Raw genomic sequence first — 23,781 nt, 5'->3', positions numbered from 1 at the left:
CTTTCTTTCTTTCTTTCTTTCTTTCTTTCTTTCTTTCTTTCTTTCTTAAAGATTTATTTATTTATTATATATGAATACACTGTAGCTGTCTTCAGACACACCAGAAGAGGGCATCAGATCTCATTACAGATGGTTGTGAGCCACCATGTGGTTGCTGGGATTTGAACTCAGGACCTCTGGAAGTGCAGTCAGTGCTCTTAACCACTGAGCCATCTCTCCAGCCCCCCATGCTTTCTTTCTTAAGTATGATTTCATTCAACCGGCACAGCAGTCCTGTAAGGTGGCGCTTCCATGACACTTTTGAAAGACGGCAGGCAAGACTTGGAGGAATTACAAAACCATCTCTAAGGCCCCAGAGCTAGAGGTCATGGAGTCAGGACTAAAACCAAGTTTGAGACTCTGAGGAGAAGGCTTTCAGAGAGACCCTAGCAGCTTTCAGCATGTGGGAAGCTTGTGTGTAGGTGGTAAAGCACCTCAACAAATCACCAAACAACAATCAAGTACTTCATTAGAAACTTGGGCCTTTTCTTGGCTCCACTTACATGACAAATAACCAGGTCATACAGACAGGAGGCACTGACCATAGAGCATTGTGAGCAAGTGTCCAGGGAAAGGACTCTTGGGGCCCCTGCAGCTCTGCCACCTGACCTTCCACCCCTCACCAGGATGCTGCCTACCACAAAGGACAATCAAAGCCTCACCCAGAGCAGGTCTGTGGCTGGGCCTCCTGGTTCCCCTCAGAGAACTTGGAATCTGAACAGAGAGCGCCCACTGCTGAGTCATTTTTTGTTTTCTCAGCTTGATGAAGATACATAATCCGCACAGGGAACAATACGCCCATTCAGGTCACACAATTCAATGACTGTTCCTGAATCCAGCGTTGTGTGGCTGTCACCACAACTGACTGAAGAGTATTTCATCACTCCTAAAGAAACCTGGGACCCAGCAAGTGCTGAGTCATTGCATAGCCCAAACTTGGCAGGACACTTCTCCAGGTCTAGTCCTGGGAGTGGTCCCTTCTGAACCACTGAGGGAAGTGACCTCCACAGGGCCAGTTTCAACCTACTGAGAGAGATATCCAAGGGCGAACTCTAGGAATGTGCATTCAACAGGGCAATCCTGACACACAGCCATCTCGATGAAGGGTTGCTGGGGTATTGTTTTCATATTTGCTTTGCGGTTTTTGTCAGGTGAAGCCTATAGATTCCTGGGGCTGTTATTTGTAAATCAGCAAATAAGACACCCAAGGCTTCAAGGGAAGTCAGTCATAGCAATGCAATCCTGTAGCTACTTTCCCAATGCTTCTGTGAAAACCTATGGACTCTCTGTGGGGAGAGTTACCATGGTGCTTTTTAAGGAAGGGAGAACAGCAGCAGCCTGAACTCTCTTTCAGAAGCAAGGTGGGTGCTGTGTGTGTTAGTGGAGAGGACGGCAGTAAGGCAGAGTGCTGCATGGGGGGACTGCAGTAAGGCAGAGTGCTGCATGGGAGGACTGCAGTAAGGCAGAGTGCTGCATGGGAGCACGGTAATAAGGCAGAGTGCTGCATGGGAGCACGATAGTAAGGCAGAGTGCTGCATGGGAGGTCGGTAGTAAGGTGGAGTACTGCATGGGAGGACTGCAGTAAGGCAGAGTGCTGCATGGGAGGACTGCAGTAAGAGAATCTTGAGTTCCAAATGACCTCACCTACACAGTGAGACTCTCAGATAAAAGAAAAACCAAAAAAAACAAACGACTGCTCACAAAACACGGAAGGAGACAAACAAGAAGGGAAAAGAAGGGGGTGAGGAGAAGGGGCAGGTGGTGAGGAACAACAAAGAAAAGGAAATAGCCTTTGCACCTGAACTATAATAATGCAATGCCTGTTCATGTCTCTCGGTGACAAAGCCCCAACTATTGCTGTGACCGCCAAGGCTCTCTGCGTGCAGCTCACAATCAGGTGAAAGGTAAATATACCCAGATACTTGGGAAAACAGAGACGCCATTTTGTTTCTTCATCCAAACTCATGTCAGGAAGCAGGGTCCAAGACCAGGATGAGAACGCCAGCTATAGGAAGGCTCCAGAAATTCCTTCTGCAGAATCCACCCCCTCAAAAGGGCCCCAAGAATGACTACTCATCTCTCACAGCCACAAGGAGCCAGCGTCTACTGTTTCCTGTTCCAAAGAATCCTGCCACCCAAGAGCTTCACTATATGTCTACACTCTGCACCCTCTCCTGATCCTCACCAGAACACCAGGAGCTGGCACAAGATCACCCTTATTTTTTGTGGACAGGACACACACTGCCAAACCTGCAGAGCCAGGGGGAGAAAGAGCTAGTCCGATTGTCACCATCGTGGTCCAAGGTCACTAAGCCCTTGCTTGGCAGTGCAGAGTACAGAGCATTGAATGTTAGTGCCTCCCCTCAACCCAGATACACAAGCTGAATGAAACCATAATCCCAATTAGGTGATACAATGGCTACGTCATTGGTTAATCTTGACTGTCAACTTACTGGACCTTGAATCGGCTGAAAGACACACCTGGTTGGTAATAAACAAGAGATGGCTCAGCAGTTAAGAGCCCTGGCTGCTCTTACAGACAGACCCAAGTTCAGTTCCCAGCCCTGTAAGGTGGTTCATAACTGTCTGTGACTCCAGTTCCAGGGCATGTGATACCTTCTTCTGGCCTCTGTAGGCACCAGGCACATATACAGGACACAGATACATGTTGGCAAGCAATCACATACGTAAGATAAAATATTAAGGGCTGAGTGTACTCAGGAGGAGGGGCATGGTGAGTGAAGGGCTGTGGCTCCTGGGGACATACCGGCACAATCAATAAGGTAGAGAAGAAATTGCACAGGAATTCCAGGAGGAAAGGCTCCGATGGCCGAAGCTTCCCGTCAATGCTTATTGTCTTTGGGACTTCTGGAACGAGGCTGATGGCGGCTTTGAAAAAAGCATCGGCTGCAAGACAAGAGTCGGGATAAGCATTCTGAAAAGTTCAAGGCTAGACCCTTAGCCTGCTGGGGATCAGACAACCTGAGGGTTCAGTTTAGTCAGAGAGCCCAGCAGAAGGTTCTTCAAACCACCATGGATGAGGAGCTGCTGTTAACTAGAGCAACCAGGAAACACTATAGTTAACCAGGCTTACACCGAAGAACTAAACCAGAGGGGAGACTTTGATGGACAGTCTAGAAAATGGACTGAGGAGACAGCCGAGCCCATCAAGTGCCTGCTGCACAAGTACCAGGGCTTGAGTGTGGATGCCCTGTACCCACACGGAAGCAGAGTACAGCAGGCTGTGTCTGTAATCCCAGTACCAGGAAGGCAAAAATGGGAGGATCCCTGAGGCCTGATGAACAGCCAGTCTAGCCAATCAATGAGCTCCAGGTCCAGGGAGCGCCCCAGCTCAAAAAAAAAAAAAAAAAAAAAAAAGGTAGAGAGTGGTGAAAGAAGACACAGGACATAAACTTCTGGCCTCCACACACACTCTCAAAAACAGGTGTATATGCACACACAAGCACAGGCACCCATATGAATTTGTACACAACACACGCATACACACATACCTATAGTCACCTGAGCTAGAACCTACACTGGTTTGGATCAATGAGTCCTTATGGCCACAGGTAAGGGAGGGCTGTCACCAAGACCATTTCAAACCTGGGAAATTAGGTGTGAAGTGGGGCAGGACTCATTTTATTCCTGTGTAGGTGGAAAGGTCTTGAGTGGCTGGCAGAGCTATTCCTGGAAGTCTAGTCTGAGTCTCTTGTAGCACAAAGAAACAACCATTGAGCTAGGCGCTGTGGCGCAAACCTGTAACCCTATACTCAAAGGGGTGAGGCAGGATAGATGCTGTGGTGCAAACCTGAAATCCCACACCCAAGAGGGTGAGGCAGGGCTGTGAGATCCAGAGCATCTCCGGCTACACAGGAATATTGTGCTGGAAAAATAAGTCAACACACACTGACTTGTCTGAAGGAATGAATGCATGCAATACACATGTATGTGCAGACACACACACAAAAGCACAGGCATGCATGCATGGATGTACACATGCACGAAAACACATACAAAGCTCTAGAGTTCTAACAAACTAACATTTCCAGAGAATTATTTGAAAAGTAGAGATATTTAAGAGAGATATGAAATAACCTGTAAAACAAGAGGACTTCCAAAGCTGGGAGAAAGGAAGTCGGAGAGGAGAAGGGAGCGGGAGAACCAGAGCCCCGGGAAAAGTAGGGAGGGGAGTTCTTTGTAGACCTGCCAAAGTATTGACCGTGATAAAAACCCTCAAGGCAAGCACTGGCCTGAGAAATCAACCCTTCCACTGCTTAACCACATCAAACGGGTTCACGGACCAGGTCATTCCCTACCAGAAAGTGACTTCTAATAACATGCAAGAATGCCGCAGCAGGGTGCAGAACCCTGGGTTAAAGCAGGAACCCCAACTGCATGCCTGAGGGGCTGGCTTGATGGCAGATGTTGGCTTCTCAAGGAACAAAGGGCTGTGATTAACAAGAAAATCTTGTGCCTGAACTTGGGGGCAGCTAACTTATCTTCTTTTCTCAAGGAAACACAGCATGAAGGGGCTCATGGTGGAGCCTCCTGTGAGGTGTGCTGAGCTCTGGAAGCTTGCCTGCCAAGCTGGTTCCCACATCCCCTCAGAGTTACTAAGCAGTAGTAGCATCTGCTGCAGCAGCGCAGGGCTGGGTACTGGGAATATACATGGGGGAAGATGGAGAGCAAGAGCTGATGTCATAAAAGTGGCCAAGGGACCTATGAGCTAACTAATGAGCACTACTGCCCAGGAGCCTGCTCCATGCTCTGGTCTAGAACAAAGGGAGCAGCTGACCTCAATCATGTTGAGGACAGAGGTAGTATGGAGCTAGGAAAAGGGAAGCTACCTTTGAATTCAGCCCGCTTCATCCTCTAGGTCTCTAAAGGAACTGATTCCCTCTTAGAGAAAGGCAGATCCTTTCTGCTGCTCTGGTAGGGCAGAGTGTCTAAGAAGGTTTACAATGTGTCATTTCTCCCAGCACCCCAGATTGAGGCAGGCAAGCACAGGAGGAAACAGCTTAACTACCTGGGTCTCCTCCATCTGGTTTGGCCTAGGCACTAACCAAGTCCTCTTCTACTGATGCACCTGGCAGCCCAAGGCTCTTATATGCGTACACGCTCCAAATGATGCGCCTAGCAGCAGCCAGCTGCAGCCTCGAGCCCCTCCTGCATAGACGCCTTACTCTGACAATGCAGAGGTTTCTAGGAGAGCTCTTTCAGTCTTACTCTAGTTATGTCCAGATGGGAGGGTAGGAAGGTGGATCTGGCCTGAGCTAGTTTTAAGTACATAGCAATAAGGCCACCTGTGTCCTCGAAGAGAGCTCCTATGGGAAATCCCACTTACTACCCTATGCCTATGCATAACTGGACATGCCAAAGATTAAAGTCAGGTGCATCGTGGGTGGGATGGGATACATGCAGTAGAGAATGGTTATATAACATAATCTGTCAATCAAAATAGAGAACCATCCAAAAAACTATGTTCCTCAGCAACCAAACTCCTCCTCCTGAGCCCCATAAAAGGAGGCACCAAATAGCAACCTGAGTCACTGAGTATCTTTATTTGTACAGCTGCCTGTCAGTCTGGACAGTGTGTCCCATTCTGTTCTGTACTATCCATCATTTTAGACAGGGTTGTTCCTGCTCTGTAATCTGTGTGCCTTTAGTCCATCTTTCCCTCTCATTTTTATTAATGTTTTTGGAGAATTTCATCCAAGGTATTTTGATCATATTTATCCACTCCCCAACTTCTCCAAGATCCACCTCCCCTTCCCTATCCACCCAGCTTTCTGTCCTCTTTGGTTTTGAGCCCATCAAGTACAATCAGGGCTGCCCATGTACTCTTGGATACATGGCCTTCACTGGAGAGTGGTCAACCCACCAGGGGCCTCACCCTTACAGAAAACTGAGTCTCCCTTATTTTTTCTTAAATAAAATGCCAAGAATCTGGGAATACCTGGCTCAGACCCTGAAGCTATTGTACGACAGTATGAACCATCTTACCATCACTGCACTGTACATTTAAAACGTAAGTGTTCAGGCTGGTGCGATGGTTCAGTGTGCAGACACCTGCTGTGCAAGCCTAATGCCCTAAGCTCCATTCCTGAGATTCATGTAATGGTGGAAAGAGAGAACAACATGAAAGGGTTGTCATCCAATCTCCACACATTTACTGTGGCACACACACTTGAACACGCATGTGCACACGCGCACACACACACCCTGCAAACACATACACAATAAAAATAAATAAAATAAAATAAAATAAAATAAAATTAGATTTGAGGCCTGCTGCCCGGAAAAGATTTTCATGCCTCATGTAATCCTGGACACAAGCCCGTGGCAGGGGAGGTCACAGGTCCTGTGGTAGAATCAGCGTCTTACTTTCTTAAATGATGATGCTGCCAAATTGTCTTCTAAATATTTGTCTTTCTGCCCAAAGACCTGTATATCTGGTCAGAGACGCTTCTGTTTTGCAGTGGAGAGACACATAGCTAGTTAGTGCTAAAAGGGACCAAGCATTCAGCCTAAATAAAGCATCTATACTGAACCCCCACCTCCACCCACCAAGGCTTGGGAACATCCTGGAGGATGAGGCAGGAAGGATGCAAGAACCAGAAGATGGGGAAAGGCACTGTGAGATGCTGTTTTCTGGACAAGACATGGCCGTCACACTGTAATTCACAGCTGCTGTGTTATCTCCCTGAGACCGTCATAAGAGCAAGATAGTCAAGAGCCCAGCATGGAATCTCCATGCCTGAGCTTTACTGAGACGCTACTGGCAGTTGATTGCTGCCAGTCGCGTCTGGAACCATGAGAGGTTCCCCATGCTCCATGGATGTCCACATCCATGTACATATATATGGGTAGTATTACCTCAACTCCGCGGGTCGCCAATAAACAAACAAACAGACAAACCTGGGGATCAGGGATCAGTTGGAAAATAAGGGCATTAGATATATTTCATTGTATATGTGCATGAAATTATCAAAAATAAAGAAAAAATTAAATATATAAGAAAATCTAGCCCAATTATTTCAAATTAAGTTGACCACAATAAAAAAGACCAAAAAAGAAAAAAATACCCAAATAGATTCCTGACATTACCCCGCTCCCAGTCTTCCCAGCAGAGGCAGGTGCCAGGACTCCACCATGTCTGGCTGTCTCCTGCAGTGAAGTTCACTGTACCCATGCCTGGTGACTCTGCTGCCCTAGAAAACTTCTCTGAAGACCCTGAGGAGAGCACTTCGCAGTGGGACCTGGAACTCCGCTCCAAGCGACCTGGAGGACCATTACTATTTTCCTGTGCATGTGTGTGTTGCTGAGTGGCCCCCAGAGCGTCATTACCCACTAAAGTGGCAGCAGCTTGTCCTCCCTGGCTCCTCTCACCCCACCCAGTTCCTATCTAAAGGAGGAGCTCAGTTACTTAAGGACTAGGCACACATGTTCCCAGGTAAATTTCTACTCTATTCCTAGAAGGCGCACCCCAAACAGAAAAAGTCTGGAAGACTTCTCCATGTCTGCTTAGTAAACAATACTCAGTTAAAAAATAAAAAATGTCTGCAAGTGAAAACAGGTTTTCCTCAGTCTAGAGCTGAAATGATCCTGTCAACATCAAATTGTATCTTTAAAAACAAAACAACAGCAACAACAAAACAAAACTGTAACATTTAATTCTTCACAGATGGGAGCCTTCACTATATTGACCAGACTGGACTGGATCCAAACCCCTAGGCTAAAGCCATCATCTTCCTGTCTCAGCCTCCGGCTGCTGGGGATGCAGGTGGGAGTCTCTGCACCCAGCTAATACTGATACCACAGAGCACTTTATTCTGTAGCTATAAAAGTCACAGAAGACACCGCCTTCAAGAGAAAATGTGTTTTTAAAAAAGAAAAGATGAACAAATAGGAGGAGGAACCGGATTCTCGTTCATAAAGAATGCTCTCCTGGGGCTAGGGAGGCATGGCCCAGATGATGGAGTGTTTACCTGGCATGCAAGAAGCTGTAGGTTCAATCCCCAAGCACTGCATAAAACAAGCGTGGTGGCACATGCTTGTAATTCCAGCACTGAGGAGGTGGAGACAGGTGATCAAAAGTTCATCTCGGGCTACATGCCTAGTATGAGGCCAGTTTGGGACACGCAAGACCCTGGGTCCTTGCCACAGCTCCCCCTCAAAAAGAGAAAACAGAAAAGGCTCACCCTGCACCTCAGCATGGCATCTGGCCCACAGTGAGTCTCCAGACATTTGCTGCTGCCCTACCTCCCTTCTCTTGCTTCCCTTCCCTGGTCCTCCTTGGCTACATGATGAGTTCAAGGCCAGCCTGTGGTACATGAGAACCTGCCTCTCGAAACAATTATCCTGGGTCCCTACTGTCATAAGAGTGGCCATCCCAGGTCTCAGGGAAGAGCAGCACTAAAGTCAAGTATATCACACTCTGTGGAGACTGAGCTGGATCCTGGTCTGCGCTACAGAGCACATGTGTCCAAGAGAAGCTCCCCCATGAGGCCAGACCTGCTCTAGGGTCCAGGTCTCCAACCCTACCACAACCATTGTTTCACGTGGTGCCCCAGGGTCTCTCCTGGAGCACTGCTGCCCCAGGAATCCACTTTGTTTTGTACCCATTTTCGAAATCAGTCTGTCTCAACAACAGGATTTCATGTTCTAAGACAATGGTTCTCAACCTCCCTAAGGCTGTGACCCTTTAATACAGTTCCTCATGTTGTGGTGACTACTTCCCTCCCCACCATAAAATTTTTGTTGTTGTTGCTGCTGGTTGTAGTGGTAAGCACCCTTAATCCCAGCACTCAGGAGACAGAGACAGGTGGCTCTCTGTGAGTCCAAGGCCAGCCTGGTGTTCAGAGCAAGTTTTAGCACAGCCAGCCAAAGCTACTATACAGAGAAACCCTGTCTTGAAAGAAAAAAAGTGTGTTGCTACTTCATAGCTGTAATTTTGCTTCCGTTATTTATTGTAATGTAAATATCTGATATGCAAGATATCTGATATATGACACAGCTCCTCCACCCAAAGGACTAATAGCAGCCACGTTAGCAAAATCAATGAATTCCAGGCTAGTGAGATCCTGCCTCAAAAAAGTAAGGTGATGGTTCTGGAGGAACAAAACCTGATACTGACCTGGGACTCCACATGCAAGAATACACATAGGTGCATTTACACACTTACAGACACAAACATGTACACACATGCACACACACTCACATGAACATGCACCAGATACTGAAACTGGATGTGTTGCAACCAAGGCATGAAGATGACTTTGGCAAGGCCACAGGGTCTAGAGGTCAGCAGGCCACTGAGGTTTAATCCTGTTACTGCCAACCTGTGCTTCTGCAACAGAATCTGTTCTTAAAGTGATTATGCTTGAGGACATGAGGGCCACTATCTCAGTGATGCCAAAGACAGCAAGCTTCACAGAAATGCCTAGAGACAACTAAGTGGCATATTCATCATGGCTTAATTGTTACCAATGACAGCTTAATACAACCTTGTCTTTGCCACACGGATTCGGCAACATGCCCTTTCCGTTCACGTTGGACATCAGTATTTAATGTGAAGGTCCGCTGGAGACAGACAAATTAGTTCCAATTTCATCAGCACCAAACCAAAGTTCCAAAGGGTGTCTAATCTACACTCTCCCTCTCATCTCAGGGTGTCCAGGTCTCTGCACTGAGCCAGGCTCGCTCAGCTCACAAGTTACCTCATATCTGTGGGTAAGGATAGGGACTTTCTGTCCTCCCTGCAAAGCACCCAGAAGGCTGTGCATTTTGTCTGTGAATAGCAAGCCTAGTTTTCCTTAAGCACTAGGGATTAAGTATGGCGGCTCATGCATGCAACCTCAGCACTTGGGGAGATGAGGCAGGAGGATCTGGAGTTCAAGGTCACCTTTGGCTTTAGAGCAAGTTCGAGGTCAGCCTAGGCCACCTGTGACTTTGTCTCAAAAAACCAAACCAAACAAAAACCAAACAACAAAAGCCAACCAGGTCTGGGGAAAGGAGCCCTTGAGTCAAGTGTTCGTTATGCAGTCTGAGGATCTGAGGTCATATCTCTAGCACCCGTGAAAAGCCCAGCATCAGAGCCCAGGCAATGCTCCTATGTTAGTTAGCAAAAGGCCCTCCTTCAAAACAAGAATGTGTATGCGCCTGCACTCATAAACAGAAATGCACATATATACCATATATACACACATGTAGATTCTTTTCACACACAAAGAAATCAAATAGTCAGTGTATCCCTACTACATGCCTCTCAGATTTGGAAGGAAAGTATGCGTTGTTATAAAGGGACTGCTCTTAACAGTAAAGCGCTTTTAAGCCTCCATGAGAGTAAGGCTACATGGCAAGATCCCACAGGCAAACCACAAGCCTCATTCCCTTCACCTGTAAAATGGAGACAAGCACCCGACCTTGTACTACACACAGAACAACATGAGCTGTTTGCTGGGAGTCTGGCACTCTCCACAGTGAGGCCTTAGCCTATCTTCTAAATTCTATCTCCCCACCCCTTCAGACTGTCCTGCTTCTGGTCTCCGGGCCTTTTCTGTGCCACTTCAGTCTCTAGGATGTCCTTGAGTGCACTGTGGGTACCCGGATCACCCCTTCCTCCCAGGTTCCCAGTGCCATCTGTTTTGTGAAGCTTTTTGGCTCTTCTCAGACAACTCATCCCCTTCTGCTCTAGGAGCCCTCGTGTACACACTGAAAGACATTTTTTATGAACTGCCCTGTGAACTAACAGTCCACAGTCTGGCTCTCTCTCACTAGAGCAGGAGCTCTATGCGAATCCTCGTTTCTGGTACAATGTTTTGCATTAAAAAAAAAAAAAAGAGCAAGAAAGGCCAGCAGGAGGACAGAAGCCATGGCTGGAGTTGAAACTCATTTGTGCCTCTTTCTGGAGGGTCCATCAGCAACTGTCATTAATCCCTGGTCTCCACACTCCCCACGGTAGAAGGGTCCTGTCTGTTCAGGTATAGATGCAGGCTTCATGCCACTGCCCACCTGTGAACTGTTCCAGCTCTAAATGACCAAAGAGGCCTCAGGGATGGGGACACAGTCACAACCACTGCACTCGACGCTTTCCTCATGAGAGTCACAACTGCGGCCCTCCACAGATGCTGAGAGCCTAGCAAGTGATAGGAAACAGTTTCTCCTTCAAAAGCTGCTTCTCATCTTCTAGAAAGGAGAAATGCAGAAGCCCTTCTCCCACCTACTGCTGTGTCTGGCTGCATTCTCAACTGCCACCTGCCATGGTGCAAAGACGCCAGCTGCTCCCAACAGTAGCCCTGCAGTGGTGTCTGCTCTACGCTTCCCCAGGTTCCTCATACTGACCTGCATAGCAGCTCCAGTCAATGTGCCCTCAGGTAGAAGCACATGCTAGAACCTACTCTGCTTTATTTCACAATAAATATAAAACTAAATCACTCGCAGACGGCTTGGGTGGGGCTGTCTTCCTCACAGATACCACTGTTTACTACTTAGGCTCTCGTTCTGAGAGGTTTGCCCATTTGTCTTTAGTGTTCTTTTTGCAACGGGGCTTATTCTGTGGTCCAGGCTGGCCTGAACAAGGATTCCCTCAGCTTCTAAAGTCCTGGGGTCACAGGCATGGACTGTTGTGCCTGGATCTTCTATTACTATCTTACTAACAGGGGCTGAAGATGTAGTTCAGTTGGTAGAGTGATCCCAGGCATACACAAATCCTGGAGCTCAGTCCCTAGTACCTCATGAATTGGGTGTGGTAGCCTGTGCCTACAATCTCAGCACTGGGAAGACAGGAGGGTCAGAAGTTCAAGATCATCCTCAGCTACTGAGTATGAGGTCAGCCTGGGATTCTATAAAATAGAATTAACTCATGTTATCATGCAGTTACCACTCATCTGTGAAGCCCCTTCAAGACACAGGTGAGGTGGACACGATGCCAGAAGCCCTGCTACCACAGCAAATTGAAAGTAAGGCCTCATGGCTTTGGCGATCTGGAGGAGGAAAAGGGAAGGCAGGGCAGCAATGACCTATTTGCTAGTTAGTAACAATGGTTGGGAAGCAATTAATAGAGGGTGAGGAGGATCAGAGACAGGCTAAGGACTGAGCTGGCCTCGCTTTGTCTGAGGAGGGCAGAGGCAGGAGGGCGGGAGCTGAGGACGGTTTACCAGAGACAGAGCATATGAACTAAGCTCTGGCACTGACATTTTTTAAAAAGTACTCTGAAAAAAGTGAAAGTTAAAAGAAGGGAATAAGAGCGGGTGGGGTGAGAGAAAGCAGAATACACCGCGTACATATATGAAATTAACTAATAGAAACTTCTTCCTGTAGAGCAGGCCTCAAGTCTGCCCTTAAGTCTGCCCTAAGTCTGCCCTTAACAGCCGCTGCTGCACCCATGGGTACATCTTTCTTGGCAAGTCAGTACTTACTGTAGCATGCACAGTCCAGTGGCAGGCAGGACCACTGAGGTCTTTTCTCCTACAGCAGCCCACACAGAACCTTCTAGCACTATGGAAGCTAGCCAGCAAAGAGGAAGTCTCCAGGTGAGTTTGAGATTAGTTTCTCTGTATCTACAGTCAGTGAGAGGTGTCTCTAGCAACAGTCTTACCATGAAGTTACGATGGGTAGCAAAAACACTGGTAAGAGCCTGTATTACTTTAGAGACCTTTGGAGCCTCCCTGCACGGTAACTCCTAGGGATGTATCCCATGCCTTGCACTGTAGGGTTAAGTGACACAAATGTGGGAGCAGTATTATCCACCCATGCAAGATAATTCCATTGAAATTTTTTCAAACATTGTATTTCGCACTTAGTTTACTAACTAGTGGGTTTTGGTTAGGCCATCTACTCTCTCTCTCCCCCATTATATCAAAACCACACTGCAAGGCCACAGTGAATATGGAGATGACGGACGGTCCCTCTATTATAGTAGGTCTATATCCCAAGAGCCGAACTGCTGGGTCATTTGGCAGTTCTAGTTCTTTGAGAACCCTCCAAACTGATTTCCCAAGTAATTGCATTAGTTTACATATCTACCAGCCCTGGATAAGCATATTACCGTGTCCACACTTCTAACAATTGTCAAAGCCCATGGCTGGGTGGTCACAGGCCCTGAGATCCAGCCTGCAATTGTCATTTTCCTAACCCATCATGGTGTCAAATTGCCTTATAAAAAGTCACGCTTACACTCAGACACCGGGGTTGCTCTCAGCCTTGGTCAGAGAAGTTCCCTTCCTATAGTGAGCAGCAATCAAGACAGAGTGGCAGAGCTGGCCAGAGTACAGAGAAGAGGCTTAGTGCTTGGCTCTAAACGGATCGTCTACACCAATACTTCACCCCCACTGCCACAGTCCCCACCAAGGTTTGGGGAGCACCCCAAAAAGAAGGTGCACATTGGTGCAAAGAACGGGAAAGAGCTGGCTTTTCCTCCCCCAGACACTAGCAGTAGCCAGCAGCTCCCCAGCTAGGGGTGCGGCTTCATGCCTGCCTCCCTTCTCTAGGCTGAGTTTTTGTCTGGCCTGGGCCCATGCAGGCAGGTGCTGTTAATGCCGCCGCAGACACTGTGAATTCATATGTACAACTGCCCTGTTGTGTCTGGGAAACTCTTCCCTTGTATCCTCCGTCCCCTCTGACTTACTCTATTTCTTACACCCTGCCCCTCTCTTCCACAAGGATCTCTGAACCTCAGGAGGAGGGAATGTGATATAGAAGGTCAATGGCACTCCGTGGATGGCCGCAATCCAAGAGTATATGGGCAACATAAACTGGACTTGATAGGTTTAATAAAAGAACGAGAAACGAGAGAGCATAGTTAGCTGGGTGCGAGGGGTGGATCTGTGAGGTGTTGGCTGAGGGCTGTGTCTGTGATCAAATACATTGTACTAAATTCTCCCATAACTAACAGGATTCATAAAGAAGGGGAAAACACAGGACAGTAGGTTTAAAATATACAGTTTTAAAAATAAAGACTTTATGGCAAGGATTACTGAGAAATGCTGTCTTCCTGATAGGACATGACAGGTTTCCCATGCTCCAGTGGGTGTCCCCAAACCCATGCACACGGGCAGCACCAACTGGACCCAGGGGGCGATTACAAACATAGACACGAAGTTGGAAGAGGAACATGTTGGGGGTGGGGGAAGAAGGGCTGAGGGGGGAGGAAATAGGGAGTAGATATGATTGTTTCACTGTACACTGGTATGAACATCTCAAGAACAAAGGAAAATTTAAAAATAGAAATAAAACTACAAGAAGGACAGAGAGCTCTAAGAAGAGGAGAGACACTGTCACTAGCGATGACAAGCTGGCTCTGCTCATGGCCCTTGGCCTCACTGGCTTTCTCGCTCTGCTGCACTGAACTGCACACTCTCTGATCTGAAGCCCAATTCAGTCATCTTGAAATAAACACTGGCTTTCCTGCAGACCCAAGATTTTGCCTGTGAGACATCAATCCGCAGGGTTGGCTGTGAAGGCATATGCTTATAATTCCAGCACATTGTATGCTGAGATAGGAGGATCATGAGTTTGAAGCCAGCCAAGGCAAGACTACATGGAAAGATAGTTGACAGAGAAGGAGACTGTCAAGGAAGAGGCGAGACAAAGAGGGAAGGAGGAGAGAAAGAGACAGACACCCAGAGAGAGTTGGGCCCTCAAAACTCCCAAAGCACTGTGCTGTCAGAGTTACAGCTACACTCATTGCCGTGTTACACTGTGGTTGTAGAGACAGCTAAGATTCCAACTCTGCACCTACCCTGTGCCAGCAGTGCAGAGCTCTCGGCTCTCAAGGACACAACTTCCTGTATTCTCAACTTAGATGGAACCCTGCTATCACTTCTGCTTTGTACACGGATAAGCACAAAAAGGTCAACTTGTCCAAGGTCACTTACTTCCCAAAGTGGCAGAACCAGAGGCAGACCCACAGTATCCTGGAGACTTGAAAGCTACCATCAGTCAGGGCCTCAGCACACCCTGCTGGTGGCCACACACGGGTAATCAGCCCTACTTCTCCAAGCCTTTGCTTAGACCATTCACTCCATCAGAAGTATTCCTTCCCTCTCCTCTTCCCACATCCTCCTTATTAACACACACATTCTTCTGAGCCACTGAAAAACGAGGACAAGAAGTTATCTGGAGTAAGGGCTCAAAGAAAAGACAGGCAGGCATTTCTGGGCCGCCTCTAGGTGAGAAGTGCTAATGTGTAAAGCCTTTGGTGGCTGCCCTGTGCTCCAGGGTGACAGGCAAGGATGTTTTTGCAGTAAATGCCAGCATGCTCCTATCTCCGTGTGGGGACCCTTGTGCACAATCGAATGGAACTAAGCCTTTTCTAGCATCCTAAGATGGTCTTCAGGGGGTTTCAAGACCCTGAACTCAGCCCTGGCAGAGGTCTAGTCTGAAAATAGAGATGTGGTCAGGGTGGGATGAAGGCAAGCCAGAGAATCAACTAGAAGGAGGGCGACACTGTAGGCGCAGCTGAGATGGGAGGACGTTCGCGGAGATAAACAAAGCAGCCAGCTCCCACGAGCTTCATATTCAGCTCTCTCCTCCTCAGTGGTTGGCTGCATTATTTACTTGGCCAGTAACTGCTCTGTGTGGCTTTCAGGGCGACAGTGATGGGCTTTTAAGGTTTAGTGTGACTGCATTTAGACTCAAGCAAAAATCATCAGATGAATTTTTAAACATGAAGCAGACACCACATCGCTGTGCCCAGCAGTAGCTTAAAGTCAGGGTGAAGGCAGCAGCCTGGAGTCCAAACACCATGGTGCTGAGCTTATGCTCCCTCCCTTCCCTGTCTCACCTCCCCAACACCGTTCTGATACTTAGAAGCCTCTCGTGAGCTGCACAGAGAGTGCTATTGCGTGTCACTGTCAATAGCAGGGTATCTGCTCTTCAAAGATTAGATTCCATTTCAATGTGTCTAGTGTTCAAACACATGAACAGAGACACTAAAACCATCCCTGAACCGCTGTGGCCAAACAGCCCCACCTTCTCAGGCTCTCTGGGCATCGGAGCCCAGGATGTCTGGCTGACCAACCTGGCCTGAGATGGACTGGAAAAAGTCAGGATTAAAAAAATAACTGTATTGCTCCATCTGCCTCTATCTGCCTCTGTGTGGCCTGACTCCTATGCTTCCTACTAGAGGAACGTTTAAAAATATTTCCTGGCTGCTGTTTTCTTTCCTCCTTCAAGGTGTCACTCAGTATACATATGCAGGGATGATGTGGCTGGGTCAGACTTCCTAAGTAGCAAGAGGGCATCAAGGATAGAGAGACAGGCTTACCTTGGGAGAGGCACTGGTTGGCCAAGGCAACCTGACCGGAATGCAGGTAGAGGTTGAGGCGGGTGAAGATCCCCACCAGGGACGGTATGGTGATGAAGCAGTAGGCAACACAGGCCTAGAGAGACAGGAGATGGGGACAGTTAACCAAGACGCCCATGTTTATCAGTAAGCAGATACACAACACTTACTCCCTCTGTTCTCCCCAACACACACACACACACACACACACACACACACACACGAGCACCCACACTCCCCATCAATCCCAGTTCTGATGAACTCTGGGAGGTTGGGGAAGGAGAAGGGAGGGAAATAGAGAATTTGAAAACTAACTCTTCATCCCTCGATGCACTTATGCATAGATTAACACCTCTATGTATGCAAATGAGAAACTGCTTGCTAAGAAATATTCGGGTACCTAAATGGACCACCCTGTCTGGCCTCAGTGGGAGAGGGTGCTCCTAATCCTGCAGAGATTTGATATGTGTGAGCTGGAAATGGAAGTTTTGTATGTAACAACATCCTTCAATATATAAAATATACATGTAAGAAAAAGGAAATATGGGGGTAATAAGAAGCTAGCTGGAGAGGAGAAAAGGCCTGGTAGTGGCTGGCCCTAAGGACAGAGGCAAGAGGCAAAGGGGCGGGGTGGGGGGACACTTCCCTTCACTATAATCATTTGGGCGTGGTTTCACTTTAAAACATGGGTACACTATCACTCTACTATGACTAGGAGTGTCAACTTAAGAAGCTGACATCTGGATATAATTTTGACTCAGATACAATCTTGACTAAGAGCAAAAACTATACTATGTCTTCCAATTACAGGCATGAGGAGATTAAATGAAAATGATATTGCTAGAGAAATTTTGTATATTAATATATCGGAAAACATTCAAGAGAACAAAGTTGGCACACAGAGATACGAACACACCTCAACTACCGCAGAGCACCAGAGGGAGAGCATCCCTTATCTGGGGTGTTTCTGGCTTCAAGAGTTTTGGATTTTGGAATACTGGTGTAAATAATACAAAGTCTAAACACAGAATCCCTATGTGCTTCATCCATGCACAGCTGGAAGGTAACTGAGCACAGCACTTTCAGTAACTTTACACAGGAAACACAGTCATCCTATAGAGCTGTCCATGTATGGCTTCACAGCAAGTCTCAGATTTTACAGAGTTTGGGATCTGGAGATTGGAGATATATTTATGTTGAAGTGGGCTTCTTGAACATTTCTTTTGAAACCGGTACAGAAGCTATTAGCCCATCAATTCCTTGGGAAAAACAAATCTAGAAAATCAACACTAAGCTGCCATCCTTATCATGGTACATTTAGCACCCCCCCCCCGAACCCACCACCAAGCATTTAGCAGTGTGCAAACTCGGCGGCCGCCAAAGCTCCAAGTCTGGAGCACTTATCTTTCGAACACACCCGGACAAACGCAGCTGTCTTTCTGGAGTGGTTTCCCTTCATGACTTTCCTTGTTTCCATTGCCAACCGGTTCACACTCTAGATTGTGAGGAGACAATAAAACAGAAATGGTAATGAATGATCACAAGCCGACTTAACATCTTCCTGGAGGTTAGGATCTGGACTCTGTAGATGGCAGTGCAAAGAAGCAGACACAGAACACGGCTAAGCCCCGGACACTGAACTTAGGCAGGTTAGGTTGCCGTGGCTTGAGCAAACACCTCCAAGACAGCAGGAGAGAGGGCACTTGCTGTGCTGGTCATGTGTACCAATGAGCACAACAAATTAACTCTTTCTGTTAAATGAATAGCCAGGGTTCCTTTACCAATTTCCATAAGTTCCACATTCCAAGGAAACTTCCAAATCTAGTAGACCCAGCAGTGTAACCACATGGCGTTCATACTAACACCAGTAACTGTTATTACTCATTATTCGGCTGATACACACCACTAGCTCAATTGGTCCTTACAAGCCTATAGGGCGAGCACTATGACCAACTCTCATTTTATAGGTAAAGTCTCTAGATTTAGGTCTCAGAATGATTTGTTAAAAATAACATATGAAGAAGAACTAAGTATATAGGGAGTGTTATTCTTCCTCAATAGGTACTAATTGATTACAGAATGATGGAAGATTTGGTTCCCAACTGTGTGCCACAGCATCCCCAGGGAGCTGCAATCAAGGGCAGAGTCTAAGGGACAGCAATTGTTGTATGTCATGCAAAGTGCTGGTGTGATGTAGCTTGTGACTCAAAACTGCACTGAATTTCATCCCTTGTAGACACACTCTGGCAGCTACAGTGATGAAAGCAAGTACTACACAAAGCAAACTGTGTATGTGTGTGTGTATGTGTGTGTGTAAGAGAGAAACAGAGAGAGAGAGAGAGAGAGAGAGAGAGAGAGAGAGAGAGAGAGAGAGATGAGGAATAGAAACCAGGCACAGTGGTATGGCAGGTGATCGGATTCCAAGGCTGGGACTGTGCAGCTCTGAGAAGCACGCACACACTTCAGCAGGAAGTGGTTACAGTTGTGCAAGTGGCACACTTCTGTCTGTTCTGCTGGATATAGGGATGGAACCCAGAGCCTCACACATAAATGCTGCCACTGTTCTCCACATCCAGTCTGGTTTCCTTTCAATATGGGTGTGTGTTTGTGTAAATATATATATATATATATGTAATGTATATATTATTATTATTTTATTGTTTCTGATGTTTTACAAGCTGTTAGCCATTTATCGTCACTATTTCTTTTGACTCAGGGATCACTAAGACTGCAGAATGCTAACCGAAGAGAGCATTGAGACAAGGGCATCCAGGTTACCCGCCCATCAGTGGACTCAGTGCAGACCACTTTATTCTTGTCTCTCTCATGCAGAAATGAGAGCATACAAATTTCTGAGAAGCCTGGGGCAGGGCAGGGCAGGGGGAGTTTAGACAAGGAGAAAAAAAAATCAATGAAACATAAAAACAAAGGAAAAATTACTATGCGCACTCAAAAACTTAAACAAAGCTGTGGACCTAAAACCACCTTTCCAGTCCAGGAAGGGTGGGTGTTTGAAGAATCACAGACTAAAAGCTAGTTGATCCCAGCACGCAGGGTGTGGCATGGTGCTATAGAGGCAAGAGGATCAGGAGCTCAAAGGGAGCCTCAGCTACATAGTGAATTTGAGGCCAGCCTGGGCTACATGAGACCTAGTCTCAACTACAGGAACACTCCCAAACTGAGTGAGTATGGGGTGTACTGATAACCAATCAACACGCACTGAAAGAACACATGACAGGAATGCTCACATGGATCAACTGCACAAGAACAGGTTCCAGGTTGCAAAACATCGACCTGGACTCGACGTAAAAGCTGAGCTGCTGCTCAAAATCACGGCCAAAGGACACCTGGGATCAGAGAGAGAGAAAAACGTGAAAAGGTACAGTCAGGGTAGTTATTAGTGGGAAGACAAACATGAGCATGCCCAAACATTCATACACACACACACACACACACTCTTTCTCCCTGACTACAAAGGTCTCATGTCCCTTCAGCTCAAGTAGACCTGAAACATCACTTGAGCAGCCCAGCTCTGTGGACAAGGACAAGAAGTCCAAGGGCACAAAATAGAAGCTGGGCAAAAATAGAATCTTCCAGACTGGGAAGGAAAGGAAGTCACAGAATTTTCACAGAACATAAATTGGGTCCCTGGGAGCCATTTGTCACAGGGGCTTCCCTGAGACAGGCCACGCCTGACTGTTTCCTGATGGGGACCTGACCTCAGCAGCTCCTAGTGGCAGCCAGGGTCACAAAGGAAGTTTCTCCACCATAGCCCCTTGGCACCCCTTCCCTCAGCTTTATGAAAAGCTGAACAGTAGGAGGGTGCCCTTCCCCTCAGAGCACCCTGTCACCATAGTAAGTGTGAGGCTCACACCTGACTCCCTGTGACTTAGTACCCTTCGGACAAGAAAGCTGAAGAAGATAAACTGCCCTGGATCAGCATGCTGTGTAAGTTAAGGAGGAAGGACAAGCACTTGGTAAAAACCCCCAGGTCCATTTCCTACCTGGGAACAGAAAGACTGATTGTATATTTTTATCAAAATTAATGGCACCCACAGAACCATTGGGCGGCTTCACCCTGCTCCTGAGCAGGTCACCGTTTCTCAACCTTTTTACCCCAGTCAGTTTGGATTCTGCTGTTTTATTAAAATAGAGGATTCCAAGCCAGGTGTGTGAAGTGCACCTACAATCCTAATACTGAAGCAGGAGGACTTCTTCAGTCCAGAAGTTCAAGGCCAGCTGCGCAGCACAGTAAGACTTTAGTAACACTCAGAATTAAGATGAATCAGGACAGCAAATGACAGTATGTTTCCATAGAAGACTGAAGCGACTCTTCCCACCGTGGGCTCTCCTTTGGGCTCTTCCCATCAGGAGGTGAGGTCTCTTTACCTCTTCTCCCTCACAGATGACCCCGTGCTTCACTTTGGTCAACAGAACTCAGCAGAATAAAGTGAAAGGTCACTGTATATCTAAAGCTTGGCTTTCCGAAGCCTTGAGTTTCCATATTGTGGCCCCATGAAAGACAGCACTAAGTGAGATATAAAAACAGGACTACCAGATGACAAGACATAGAAAATGGAGTCCTCCAGCAACAGCCTTGGAAGGTAAGCAAGGTGCTCCTGGATACTCCATTGAGCCATATGAGCTGACACCTTTTGGAGAAGACTGGCTGTCCAGTCAACCCACGGATGTACAAACAAACTAAGAGAACAAGACAACGGCTGCTGAGGGCGTCAGCTTTCGCGGCAACAAGCCCACGTTCTAGTAAATAATTCCATATCCAAGCTCATGCAAGGAACACTAATGAAATTCAGTGGGTCACAAAAAAAAAAAATCAAAATAAGAAAGACATGAAAGGGGCTGGAGAGATGGCTCAGTGGTTAAGAGCACTGACTGCACTTCCAGAGGTCCTGAGTTCAAATCCCAGCAACCACATGGTGGCTCACAACCATCTGTAATGAGATCTGATGCCCTCTTCTGGTGTGGTTGATGACAGCTACAGTGTACCCATATACATAAATAAATCTTAAAATTAAAAAAAAAAAAAAGACATGAAAGTAAAAGCCAGACTTGTTGGGAAAGGGTGGAGGGAGTGGTGGTGGTGGGGGATGAGAGAGGGTGATGGGAAGATATGAACAAAATATAAGATTCACATGTATACAATCATCAAATAAGAAAAAAAAGAACAAGGAAAGCAGCTATTCCATGCTTCTACACTTAGGAAATCTGCCATGCAGCCGTCTATGAATACAATGGACATATATGCACACTTGGCATTCTGCCCAGAGACAGGTTTTCCACCTGACGATCCACATAACAGCTGTTTCCTCTCCACTCTTGGTCTTTATGATTTGGGTCACTAGGGGTCTCTCAGGCCTCCCAAGCTGTGATGGTTAATCACGACTGTCAACTTTACTGTGTTTTAGAATCACCAGGGAAACAAGCCTCTGAGATATTTACCAAGGATTATCAAGATTGGGTAAATAAAGATAAAAAGATCTACCCTAAACGTAGGTAGTACTGGTGTTCCTTGGGCTATGGTCCCAGACTACATTAGAAGGAGAAACTGTGCTAAGCACAAGCATTTCTGTCCCCTGCCCCCTCTCTTTGCCTGACTATGGACACAAAGAGATTGTGGCTTCAAGTTCTACCTTGGTGATATCACCACCATCCCTGTCCTGATGGACTGCACTCCCAAACTCAAGCTGCTTGTGTCAGATAACAGAAATGAGCAATGTAACTAGTATACAAGTTAATCCAAAGAGCTCCAGTCCCAGAACATACAAGAGCCCATCTTGCTAGGCCATAGGGTTGGAAGTAAGCCTGTACAGGACAGAAAGCAATGGAGAAGAGGGTGGAACTACAGATGACACAAATGGGAGGTCCTGTGGCAGAGGAGACCCCAGGTCCAGCCACTCCCCAGGAGCCTTCAACTACACTTTGTCGGAATGAGCCAGTAATTCCCTGTTCCACCTCTTCCCATTGACTTTTCCCACAGTCAGCTTATCCTGGCCCTCTATGCTCCCTGGGGATTGTCGGCAAACATAGGAAATTTCTAATTCCATCTTATCTCAGTAAAAATGAAAAGCACTGGGGAATACACTGTGAGCCACTCTCCGCAGAGGGGATAAACATTACATCATGTTTCCAAGTGAACTGAAGCTTCTTTCCCACAAACTTACCATTTTTATAAATCCATTGATCAAATGGGCCAGCATCCTTTTCTCATCCTCAAGAGTGAGAGCGCTAGAATCAATAATGGTGCATAATTAACACGGGGGCAGCAAATGTAGCTGTCTGAAGAGAAAAGCACCAGAGGCAGGCACTTTAACTAGCCGAGGGAGGCGCCTGTGCAATTTCTAGATGCAGAAACTCCCAACAGGCTGCCTGTCTATCTTCAGATAGAAGTGTTAACCAAAGGGAACACAATTCAAATGTATGTCTCCTCTCCCTAAAGATGCCCTGCAATTCTGAAAGTGTGTTTATCAATTGCACAAGAGAAGGTAACTTTCTCTTCTTTGGAATTCAGGCAGAGAGCTCTAATATCAGAGTTTGTATTTCAGAGAAAACCGGGCAACTTCTCATTTTCAAAAAATTCTACCATACACCAAAGGATAACAAATACCTATACCTGCATAGTGCCTACCATCTCTCCCTGCCCCATGATGTTTGTTTTCAGTGACTACCCGTCCCTACCTCCATACAGCAACCTACCTTATTTTTAGATGCATTTGAAAACAGATCTCATTTATAACGGATGAAAATTTAACACAAATACAAATTTCCAATTGTTGAGTCTGGTTTTGATTATATATACAAATAGTTCCTCAAATTTATTTTTAAAGTTTTTAAAAATTTGGCATTGGTGCTTGAGATCAGTAGCAGAGTGAGGGCCTGGTGCTGTGCAAAGCCTTGGGTTTAATCTCCAGGAACAAAAATAAACAAGAATGAAAGTTTTGTTTGGCTCGTCATAAGGGAAAATAAGTTTCTTTTGACATACAGTGTGCCCTAGGTTCCTTTTGTTTTAGTATTTGAGACAGGGTCTCATTATATGACCCAGGCTCACCTCCTGCCTGAGCCTCCAGAGAACTGGGCTTATCAGTGTAGAGAATCGTGCTTAGTGTCCTGTAGTTCTTAAGACACCATCTTCCAGCCTTCCTCATTGCTAGGTCTGACAAAGTGAATGCAGGTTGAATGTCACTCTTCCAGCAGAAAAAGCTGCTGTTCTTTAGACTGTGGACAGTTGAAGTAGGCTACCTTCCAGCAGGAAGATGGGCAGCAAGGTTCAGCGATGGTACAACAACACAGAAGGAACTAGATCCTTGAGTGAAGTTCCTAAGAGCTATCAGTCTCCACTGTAGGTCTCTTGAGCCAAACACTACCCTGCAAATGTAAGTATCTATGTGCTTTTATTATTTCTTTTTTTGCTCAGTTAAAATCTACTGGGCTCATTT

At 46.7% G+C, this 23,781-nt stretch overlaps 1 protein-coding gene across 1 annotated transcript in view; it reads right to left on the bottom strand.

Moving 5' to 3' along the window:
• LOC114637542 (VPS35 endosomal protein sorting factor-like) overlaps nt 1-23,781 on the bottom strand; it is a gene marked incomplete at its 5' end in the record, with an annotated part of 71,174 nt that overhangs the window by 15,498 nt on the left and 31,895 nt on the right. The window contains 5 exons of the mRNA XM_028785747.1: nt 2,807-2,946; nt 16,310-16,424; nt 17,745-17,822; nt 19,576-19,674; nt 22,510-22,573. Coding sequence (XP_028641580.1) covers nt 2,807-2,946; nt 16,310-16,424; nt 17,745-17,822; nt 19,576-19,674; nt 22,510-22,573 — 496 coding nt within the window. The remainder of the gene's footprint in view (nt 1-2,806; nt 2,947-16,309; nt 16,425-17,744; nt 17,823-19,575; nt 19,675-22,509; nt 22,574-23,781) is intronic.

This window comes from Grammomys surdaster, unplaced genomic scaffold, assembly GCF_004785775.1.
Source record: "Grammomys surdaster isolate TR1022 unplaced genomic scaffold, NIH_TR_1.0 125344, whole genome shotgun sequence".
Taxonomy (NCBI): Eukaryota; Metazoa; Chordata; class Mammalia; order Rodentia; family Muridae; genus Grammomys; species Grammomys surdaster.
This window is presented reverse-complemented; position numbering and strand designations above follow the sequence as displayed.